At 38.9% G+C, this 11,697-nt stretch overlaps 1 protein-coding gene across 4 annotated transcripts in view; it reads left to right on the top strand.

Moving 5' to 3' along the window:
- The first annotated feature begins 293 nt into the window (after nucleotides 1–293).
- Nucleotides 294–11,697, top strand: part of LOC107782199 (dnaJ homolog subfamily C GRV2-like) — a 66,670-nt gene continuing 55,266 nt past the window's right edge. For 2 of the 4 annotated variants that reach the window (XM_075253598.1, XM_075253596.1), the window contains exons 1-2: nucleotides 294–429; nucleotides 712–1,412. In XM_075253598.1, coding sequence (XP_075109699.1) covers nucleotides 930–1,412 — 483 coding nt within the window. In that variant the 5' untranslated portion in view covers nucleotides 294–429; nucleotides 712–929. Of the gene's footprint in view, nucleotides 430–708; nucleotides 1,413–11,697 lie in introns of all 4 variants that reach the window. The other 2 variants (XM_075253597.1, XM_075253595.1) reach the window with 1 other exon arrangement.

The following is an 11,697-nucleotide window of genomic DNA, read 5'->3' as shown; positions in this document are numbered from 1 at the left end:
ACAATCTTAATTATTTCTATTCTAATCTTAATACACATCTTAATATATTCAAATGTGTATTAAGATACACATCTTGATATTCAGATATGCAGATTCATACATTTTAATTTAATAAAAACAAATGAGGTCTACGTCCTACATGGCTACACATAAGCCGAGGAGCTCTGCCTTTAAAAACAAAAAACAAATCATAGCATAGAACTAAAACAATTCTGGTAAATTTTATTTTCGTCCGTCATCGGTGTACTTTGCCAGTCTTTGCCAGGTGTAGAGGAGCATACTGGAATATTTCAAACACGAGGGAGCATTGCGCAAAAATTGAAAAAGAAGTGACTGCTTAGGCATAACATAATCAAGGATGTCAATGACGAATGTTTCTTTCTTTACAACTCAATGTATCAGTAGTGATCAACCGGCTTCTATCACAAGGTTTCTCTCTCTTCCATGATCTGTTCTATTTTTTCCAATATAGTGCGTATCTCATTCATATTTCATAGCTAAAAAGTTAATATCTAAATATACTGCCACAAGTTCTTCATTGAAGCTTGCTGGATCTTCTACTGTGATTTCGCATTCATTTTTTATTTCTGATCTTTCGAAATTCGCCTATTGTGATGATTTTTTTGAAATTGACAAGTGATTGGCTTCTCCTCTCCAAGGAAAACTGAAGTCGAAATTGACATTTGGGGGTTTTTGTACTTGTTTCAGCAGGGTCTTGAATTGAAGGCACATACATATATATCCTTTAAAATTTGGGAAATACCGATGAAAGTTTGGAGTTTGACAAAAAAACAAACAGTGAAATAGAAGATTGAAGGCTGGGTGCGAATCAGTCTCGGGGGAGACCGTCATCGGACGGTGGTTCGGGAATATGGTATTTCCTGCGCCCTAGTCCACCACAGCCTTATTCTCTCCAATACCTTCCTCAAATGGATTTTGTCAGCCGTCACGCCACTGACCACCACCAACCTCCAACTTCTGAATCCACCACATCCTCCTCTTCTGCTCCACCCTCCTCCTCTCATGCCCATGGCTCCGAAGAGCCCGAGTACTTGGCCCGTTACATGGTTGTCAAACACTCCTGGCGAGGTCGATACAAAAGGATTCTTTGCATTTCAAATTTCACTTTGATTACACTGGATCCCGGTACATTATCAGTCACTAACTCATACGATGTTGGGAGTGATTATGATGGTGCGGCCCCTATTATTGGGAGAGACGACAATTCAAATGAGTTTACCATAAGTGTGAGGACTGATGGCCGCGGGAAGTTCAAGGCTATGAAGTTCTCTTCCAAGTATAGAGCAAGCATTTTGACTGAGTTGCATAGAATTAGGTGGAATAAGCTTGGAGTGGTTGCAGAGTTCCCTGTTTTGCATCTAAGGAGGAGGACTTCTGAGTGGGTTCCTTTTGTAAGTGCTTTTTTCCCTTGTGTGATATTAATAGCTAGCAGCACTCTTATAATATTAGCTGCAGATACTTGTTTCTGTGGTGGATGCTTTTTCTTTTAACTTCTTTGAAAATATGATTTATACAGCGAGAATCATTCAGGGAACAATGGTATTAGTTAAAACCAAGTGTTCCCTATCAGAATGTACTTGCCACCAAAAAGGAGTTTAGAATGTTGTTAAAACACCAAGTTTGAGTTGATACAGGAACAGTGAGATTGGTAGTGAGGACATGATGATTCAATGCTTTTTCAATATATCTTTTGTAATATTTGGCTGCAAGTGTCTTTTATTAAGGTGGGAAGCCCTGGAAAGTACATGTGGACAGCTTATTTGCTTTATGATCTTTGTCTGTCGATAAGAATAATTCCTTTTAGTTTTGAGTCGTTGGAGAGTTTTTAATTTTGCAACAACTAATGGATTTTACTGTTTCTGTCTCTAATTGTCCCTATATGTTGGGCTGAACCAAGAAAGCAGACTAAGGTACTTGGATTTAGTTGAGAACAAAACTGGATTGAATGATTATGATGAGTAGTTGGGCTTAAGGATTCGTAACTTTATCTTCATATAGGCTATTTCAATCCACTACTATTTATCAACTGGGACAACTATTACTTCTATGAGAATGGGGATTTGAGTGGGTAACTGTTTGTCATAAGATGATATGGGTTAAGTTTAGGTGCAACCAACATATCCTGGGATGCAAGCACCAACATGTCCTTCGTGTATAAAGTAGATATCTTGCTTTACGCTTATAGGTCAAGCCTATTAATTTGTAGGCCGTGGTCACTTTTTATATCTTGATGCTAGTCTTTGAAATTTTTCTTTGTGTGTGCGTGTGCACTCTTTCCTTCTCTTTTGGTTATTGAAAGATCCACAAATCATTGGAACACAGTATGTGATGCAAGATCAAGAATCCAAGAAATTTAAGAAGTCCAAGAATCCATTCAATTAGAGTTTCTTTTCCATAAATATTCGGATTTCTTATTTTTTGTTTCCTAATAATTTGATTCTTGTTTTGATAGGATTATATTTATAGCTCTAGTCAAACTAGGATTGTTAGTTGGTAATCCATTTTTGTTAAAATTCTTTTTCCTAAATTAGGTAGGATAGGTTTTCTTAGCCTTATTCTTATTTTAATTTAATTAGGATTAATTTTTCTTAACCTCATCAATTTTACTCATTGTAAGGCCTATTTGAAGGGCTCAAAAAATAAAAATGGGTGTTTAGTTTATTTAGGCTCTTGCTTCAAAAACATGATTTCTATTTTGTTTATTTCTTCTTCCTTTATTGAGCGCTTCTTGCAATCTTGCGGGATTGAAGAACGAGTGGGTAAGGTTCTTTCCAACTACATTCTTCTCACGTGAGTTTAAAGAACGCTTTCTCTAGTTTTGAGAAAAACTTTAGCGGGGTACTTTTGTTTTTCTCTCTTTGTGCTTGAGGGGTGCAAAACCTTGAAAGTACATCAGTATGGCAGATCTGGTGAAATTATTTATGTTCCATTTGCCATCCCAGTTGGTGATACATACTAGGCAGTCATTCTGGATCTACTTGGGTTTTCAGGTGTCCGGTCCCTGAAACTGTGACACCTTGATATCTTATAATGAGTTTGGGGACTTGGTCCTCTGCTTACAATTGCTATTGGCATATGGCATAAAATGTTCATTAATTGAATTACTGAATGCTTTCAAATTATACCTTTTTTGTAGAAGAAATTCTTTTGTGAATTGTCTATAGCTCTTGAGCTTTTTTGCTTTCGAATTGTAAAGATGGAAAAGATAATTTTTAATATTTCTTCTTGTTTCCTGTCTCAAGAGTTAGCTCATCTTCCCAAAAGTCCATGCTTGAAGCATTAGTGGCAAAATATTTGCAGTTAGCCTTCACTTTTTCCTTTTTTTGGTAATTAAGCATTTTATTAATCACCAAGTATTCAATTAAAAAACACAGCTTAGCCCACACAGCTCCTGTCTCCAAACAAAGAAAATCCAGAATCCCTCGTACACATAAAACACAGAACTATACTACACAGAACCAAAAACAACAATTCTATAGTAAGTCTCTAGCTCCTCCCGTTGCTCTTAGACTGCATACAGATGCATTTAGCTTAGCTAAGCTGTCCACTACTCTTGTTACTTATTAAAAAATCATGCAGTTTCTCTCACACCAAATGGCATGAACACTTTCGGCATACAACATCTTCATAACTTGTGCTTGCTTAGACTTCCGCCTTCTGCAGGACCCATAGTTGCTGCTACTCGCAAGAAGCGATAACCCCTTGTCTCCATTGTACCCATTGAAGTAACCTTACCCACAAGCTCTTTGGGAAAACACATTCATCGTAGATGGGCACTTGTTTCAGGTTGACTCTGACATAACACACAAACTGGATCCAGTTCGATACCCCATTTGGCCAGTCTATCAATTGTGTTCAACCCCTCATGTAATTGAGTCCACATTGTAAACACTGTTTTAGGTCTAGCATTATTTTTTAATAACAGACATCTCCATGGTAACTTTATATGTTGCTTGGACTCAGGTGTGGGTGTCCGATACGGATGCAGATCTAGTGGGGTAAGATCTTTCATGATCTAAATCTAAAATTCGGGAATACATATCCAGTTACAAATACGGATGGGGAGATTCGACTAAAAATAATTTAAATTTCTAAAAGTAAAGTTATAAATTTATCTCTAAATTATGAGAAATTATGTGGAAAGCTTACAAGGTATTTTGAGAAGGAAAAAATATTGACTAAAACGAGAAACCGAAAAGGAGATAATATGATTAGAGGAAAAGGACTGACATAGAAATTTCTATATACAAGGTATTTCATTTTCTTCAATTTCACCCTACTTGTTATTTGATTTTAGAATTCATTGTATTTGTCCCAAATTTTCTCGTCGATTTTGGTCAAAGTACCCAAAATCGGTTGACCAGCCACACCCACACCCATGTCGTATCATCGTGGGTGCGACACTGAAAGTGAAGAGTCCGAACAACTTAGGTTCCTTTGGATGGACTCCAATTAGTTGTGTGTGTGTATGTGTGTGTGTATATATATATATATACATATATATCTGATCGTGCTCTGATTCTTGTTGCATTGACTTGTATCTGGCTCAGTTAATCTCTTGCTTCTAATATTTTCCTAACCATCTAGTTGGTTTGGCGAGGAATAGGCATGTTACTTAACTGGTGGCCTTTGATGTAGTAGGAGTGGATCCACTTACCCCAGAGTTTGTCCTGCTTACATTCTAAATCCCAACATACTTTTGCTATAATTGCCTTGTTCCGTATCTTGAGATTGGTTAGATTAAATCCACCACAGATTTTGGTAAGCACATTTGCTCTCAAGCTACCAGTGCTTTTTTAGTTATAGTATTGGACCCTGACCAGATGTAACTTCTAAAGTAAGCCTCAATGGTCTTAGTTACCCTAGCAGGCAATGAAAATAGCTGGGACCAATAGGCTTGGATTTCAAATATCACATGCTTCATTAGTTGAATCCTCCCTGTGTATGTCAACTTCTTAGCACTCCATGATGACATTCTTGCTACAATCTTCTCTATGATGGGATGCCATTGAACCAAAGACAACTTTATAGTAGCTAATGGTATCCCAAACATCTAAATGGCGAGTCCCCTTGAGAGTAACCAAGTTGCTGGAGGATCTCAAGCCTTACGGTAGGTTTAACACCACTAAAATACACACAACTTTTGGATATAAACCTGAAGCCTTGAAAATTGTATGAACTTCTTATGTAGTAGCTTTACAAGACATAAGGTCATCTCTTGCAAAAAGCAGTAGATCATCAGCAAAACTAGGGTGAGTAATTCTCAGGTTTGCACATTTAGGATGGTATTTGAATTCCATCTCTGTTGCGAGGTTCATTTAGATTTCTACTCAGGTATTCCATTGCAAGTTCAAACAAGAGTGGGACATTGGGTCACTCGACTTAACCCTCTAGTTGCATCAAATGGTTCATCTGGCTCCCTGTTGATATATAGAGCAATTGACAATTTTGATGCATATCCTAGCCCTTCCCGAACTTGTTCAACAAATGCCCACTCCACTGAGTCATATGCCTTCTGCATGTCCACTTTAATCATGCACCTAGGAGAGATTTGTTTTCTTGCATGTGCTTTTACCATCTCATGAGCCAATATCACATTATGAGCTAATTTCCTACCATGATAAATCCATCTTGTGTTTCACTAACAACAAATGCAATTGTCTTCTGAATCCTTTATGCGAACACCTTAGCTACAAGTTTATATAAAACTGTACAACATGCTTTCTGCGTTGCGCGGACTCTTCATTTTACTTACCGCACTCGTGTCGACACGACATTGGTACTAGTAAATGTGTGGGATTCGTACTGGGTTTGGTCAATTGAGATCGGGTACTTTGACTACAATCCACAACAAATTTGAGGAAAAATAAAAAATGAAAATGAAAGATTGTACTAGTGCTAGTGCCTACAACTTGAGAAATTCTCAAAATGAAAGATTGAATTATTGGTTGCATTCCACAACCTACAATTAAGTTTTTCACAGAATATCTTCTCATAATTTAGGATATTTTTATAGATCTACTTTTAGAATTTTGAACTATTTTTAGCTGAATCCCCACCCCCATATCCGTACTTGGATCTATACCCCCGAATCTTAATGTTTAGATTATGAAAGATCCGACCTCTAGATTCGCACCTAGATTGGATGCCTGCACCCAAGTCCGAGCAACATAGCAATAGCATGCTATAGGTCTTTATTCCTTGAGTGTAGTAGGGTTAAATGTTTTAGAAATTAGAGTAATAGCTGTACAATTTATAGCTCTGTATAATTTAATGAATGACTCTCCTGTTTCCTCATGGATCCAACTATTAGGTTCGCGGTCCGTGCCTATATTAACACTTCTCCATTTGCGAACTTTTAAGAAGTCATCTCTTGGTTCGTTGATTCCCAGTTCTAAAAAAATCCAGGACTGCACACACTTGCTTCTGCTTTAATTATATGCCATGTCTTCTTGAAGAAAATTGCATTGTACCCATCCACACCTGGGTCTTTGTCATCACCTATAGAGCAAAGACCTTCATATATTCTGTCACATCTTTACACAAATCAAGCTACTGATGATGTGATAATGTTGGTCCTTGCTTCATGAGAACAGCTGGAAAAGTATGTGCAGTAGATCCCATTAATGATTTATAGAACATGATGATTTCTTCTCTACTGTCTCCGCTATTAGTCAATCTACCTCCATTTAATGCTGTGAGTTCCACAATGTGTTTGTGCTACTTTTTTCTCCTTCAACACAGCTGAGAAGTATTTATTGTTGGAGTCTCCTAGCTTTATCCAGTTAACCCTTGCTTTCTTCTTCAAGATACTTTCCTCTATCATAGACCACTTTTCTAGTTGTAGTAAAGCTTATTTCTCCTGTATAGCCAGCTCATCAGTGTATTGCTATTGTATTTGTATTCTGCAATCTCCTTAAGTCAGCTCTAGCATTATCAATCTTCTGACTTATGCTTTTGAATTCATCATTGTTCAACTTCCTCCGATGTGATCTCAATAACTTCAATTTTACCTAGACAGTTTTGGTCTTGCCATAAGATAGCTTGCTAGCCCATTCCCTTTCCAGAATATGCAAGAATTGTGGATGGTCAGCCCATACATTAAAGAACTTGAACGGAACCTTAAAACTATGTTGACCATCAACAAAGGATTGAAACATTGGTGAGTGATCAGATATGAAAGGCCCCATACATTAAAGAACTTGAACGGAACCTTAAAACCCTGTTGACCATCAACAAAGGATTTAAACATTGGTGAGTGATCAGATATGAAAGGCCCCATACTTAGAAATAACATTACCATACTGCACCATAATTCATCATTCCCCAATGATCTACCAGCCTAGTATACACTGTATTTCCACCAGCTTGTTGGAACATGTGTAATCTAAGTTGCTCGGACACGACAATTTGAGTGTCGTAACTGTGTCGACACGACACGGGTAAGGGTGTGGGATCTGTGTCGGATCTGGTCAGGCAACATCGGGTGCGTTGCCCAAAAATTTTCCCAGTTGATTTCACTAAGTAAAGATCTGAAGAGATGAGAAACGAAATACCTTAATTTCACTGCTATGTAGTAATTTATACTAGTCCTTTTATCTTCTTTGAAGCTTTTTGTCTTGGTCAATCTTCTTGTTCATGTTGTATGTTTCTAAAATCAAGAGCTCGTGGGAAGGGCTCGAATGAGTTTTGAGTTTTGTATCGGAAAAAAAGACACATGGAAAATGTTTTGCTGGGGAAATGTCTCAGAGATGGAAAGAGAAGAGGCAGCAGAGAATGGATGAAGAAGAAAGGGACAAATTAGGAAGTGAATACTTTTTAATTGACAACACATATTTTTCCAATTGTTTATGAGATAATGGGGTTACATAATGGAGTGTTTCAGGCCTTTAGCTGCCTCCCATCAAATTACAAAAAGAAGTACTGTAGCACTTTTAAAAAAGCGAGCTTTTTGACCATATTAATATAAGTAGGCCTTTAGCTCTCTCCCATCAAATTATAGCTGTCTCCTCTATAGCCACGTTATGTAGCAAATATTAATATAAGTGTGCTTTGAGCTTCAATTTTTTGATTTGCGCAAAACAAAAAAGAATAAAGAAGAATAAGTTATATTTATAAGATTTTATATTATATACGTTAAGACTATCAAGACTGTTAGGGCACTTTAACCGATTATAGTAGGCTAATATCTTATAGGTAAGTACTCCACATAATTTAGAGATATATTTATTTTTATTTTTAAATTATTTTTAGCCGGATCCCCGCACCCGTGTCGGTTTTAGGATTCGTATCCCCAAATCTTAAAATTTTTATCTTAAAGGATCCGACCTCTAGATCCGCACCCGTGTCAGATACCCGTACCCGTGTCAGAGCAACTTAGTGTGTAATACTCTCCTCACCATGGTAGTTCGGTTGAGCAGTAGTCCATGAATGCAGTCAGAGAAGTCTTCAATTTCTGCGTGGGACACGAGGGTATAGTAATGCATTGAAATTCCGATTAACCATGGTTTTGTAATCTGTGTTAGTTTGATAGTTAAATAGTAGTAAATAACCCTAATCCCATATGTATTAGGAGTAGGATATGTATTATATATGTATATAGGGCTCATTGTATCATTGTCAATATTAATCAATAATATTTTCTCCCGTGCATTCTCACATGGTATCAGAGCATTGGTGAGATAATTATCGTTGTGCGTCATTCCAACGACATCCAGGAAGAAATCAGTCGTCACCATGCAATTTTCTGGTGACTTAAGTAGTTGTTTACGTCAATGGGGTTTGTGCAAATTCCAACACCGCCACAAGATTCTCCTGTCACCTGCGACCAAACCCCAGTGACACCTTCGGCAGAACACTTCACACACGCCATCACGCGCTTCCGGCAGTTAGGGTTCCAGCGAGAGTGTCACCTCACGCGCCGACGAGAGTGAGGTAGTTTTCCGGCATCTTTCAAGTTCAATTTTTCTACTGGGCTGGTCGCCTGTCTCTTCCGACTCAACCCATCAAGATTTTGTGGTTTCTCAGTTACCGGAAAAGTGTTTTCCAGTAAGAGCAGTGGTTTTTTTGGCAAGAGGCTGTTTCCGGTTAGATTTCGAAAAAGCTTCTTTAGGACAGTGTCCTCTCCTCACAAATTCGAGCCTACCCAACCAATTTAAATCAAATTCTGACCACTTTTATATTTTTCTGGCGTGAACAGTGATTTTTTCCGGCGTGAACAGTAATTTCCAAAAAATTTCTGCTTTTTCCGGTGCAATATTATAATGGCATTCATACCTGAAGCCTTTTACTCATAATCCGTTGGATTAAATGCAATGAATCCAATCCAGATGGTTTCTTTACTGGATTATATTGAGTTCCTTCAGTACAAAGCACGTAAACAGACATCTTCAGGATTAGCCTCCGTTGTTCCAACAGATAGTAGCATGACTTGTGTCTCCCAATTTTCAACTTCTGAGTCTTGGGTCATTAATTCAGGTGCATCTGATCATATTTCGGGAAATAAATCTCTTTTCACTAGTATTTCATACTCTCAATCTCTTCCAACAGTCACAATGGCCAATGGGTCTCAAACCATGGCAACTGCAATAGGTCAAGCAAGTCCACTTCCTTCCTTACCTTTAGACTCAGTTCTTTATGTTCCCGGTAGTCCTCTTAATCTCATAGCCGTTAGTCGCTTAGCCAAATCACCTAAATCTGCTGTTTTATTTCTTGATGACCTTGTTTTTATTCAAGAACGCAATACAGGGCGGATCATTTGTACCGGACATGAATCAGATGGACTTTATTACCTTATCCTTGCAAAATCACATGGACTCGCATCTTGTCTTCCTCCAGTAACTTGTCCGTTACTGATTCACCAGATTTATTACATAAACGGTTAGGACATCCCAGTTTGTCAAAACTTCAGAAAATGGTACCTGGCTTATCTCACTTGTCCACTCTAGAGTGTGAGTCATGTCAGCTCGGTAAGCATACCCGCTCCCATTTCCCGCGACGTCTTGATAATCGAGCAGAGTCACATTTTACCTTAGTCCATTCAGATGTTTTCATTGATGATTATTCCCGGTGCACTTAGATATTTTTGATGAAAAATCGATCCGAGTTGTTTTCTATTTTCCAAACCTTCCATGCAGAAATTCAAAATCAATTTGGGGTTTCTCTCCGTACATATCGTAGTGATAATGCCCTAGAGTATTTGTCTTCCCCATTTCAGCAGTTTATGAACTCCCATGAGATTATTTATCAAACATCTTGTCCGTACACATCCCAACAAAAGGGGGTAGCTGAAAGAAAGAATAGACATCTTATTAAAACTGCTCGTACCCTACTCATACAATCTCATGTTCCGCTGCGTTTTTGGGGGATGCAGTTCTTACATCTTGTTATCTTATTAATCGTATGCCATCTTCAGCTATCCAGAATCAAGTTTCATTCTCTGTCCAGTTTCCCCACTTACCTTTGTTCTCTCTTCCACCCCGTATCTTTGGGAGTACGTGTTTGTTCATGACCTTACCCCAGGAAAAGATAAGTTAGCTCCTCGTGCTCTTAAGTGCATATTTCTGGGTTACTCGAGAACGCAAAAGGGATATCAATGTTATTCTCCTGACTTTCAGCGATTTCCTATGTCTGCTGATGTTACCTTCTTTGAAACCCAATCATACTTCACAGGTCCAGTTAATCACTTGGATATTTCTGAGGTGCTACCAGTTCCTTCTTTTGGAGATTCAGTCACTATTTCCCATCATCTTACTCCGTAGCTCCACCACCTACAGTTCCAGTTGCAACTCCACCACCTATAGCTCCAATGCCACCACTGAGTCCAGTGCCACCACCTAGTCCAGTTCCACCAACTATAGCTCCAGTGCCACCACCTAGTCCAGTTCAACCTTCTACATCTCCACCACTCTTGACTTATCATCGTCGTCCGCGCCCAACATCAGGCCCAGCTGATTCACGTCCTGCACCTGACCCTGCTAATACTGCGGACTTGTCTCCTCTTAATCAACCGATTGCACTACGAAAAGGTATACGGTCCACACTTAATCCTAATCCTCATTATGTCGGTTTAAGTTACCATCGTCCGTCATTATTCCATTGTGCATTTGTGTCATCTTTGTCCTCTATTTCCATCCCTAAGTCTACAGGTGAAGCACTGTCTCATCCCGGATGGCGACATGCTATGCTTGACGAGATGTCTGCTTTACATACGAGTGGTGCTTGGGAGCTTGTTCCTCTTCCTTCGGGTAAATCGGCTGTTGGTTGTCGTTGGGTGTATGCAGTCAAAGTTGGTCCAGATGGCCAGGTTGATCGACTTAAGGCTCGTCTTGTTGGCAAAGGGTATACTCAGATATTTGGACTCTATTACAGTGATACTTTCTCTCCCGTGGCTAAAATTGCATCAATCCGCCTTTTTCTATCCATGACTGCTGTTCGCCATTGGCCTCTCTATCGGTTGGACATTAAGAATGCTTTTCATCACGGTGACCTTGAGGATGAGGTTTATATGGAGCAACCACCTGGTTTTGTTGCTCAGGGGGAGTTTAGTGGCCTTGTATGTCGGTTGCGCCGGTCCCTTTATGGTCTAAAGCAGTCTCCTCGAGCCTGGTTTGGTAAGTTCAACACAGTTATTCGGGAGTTTGGCATGACTCGTAGTGAAGCTGATCACTTTGTATT

The sequence above is a fragment of the Nicotiana tabacum genome, chromosome 5, assembly GCF_000715075.1.
Source record: "Nicotiana tabacum cultivar K326 chromosome 5, ASM71507v2, whole genome shotgun sequence".
NCBI classification, from domain to species: Eukaryota; Viridiplantae; Streptophyta; class Magnoliopsida; order Solanales; family Solanaceae; genus Nicotiana; species Nicotiana tabacum.
This window is presented reverse-complemented; position numbering and strand designations above follow the sequence as displayed.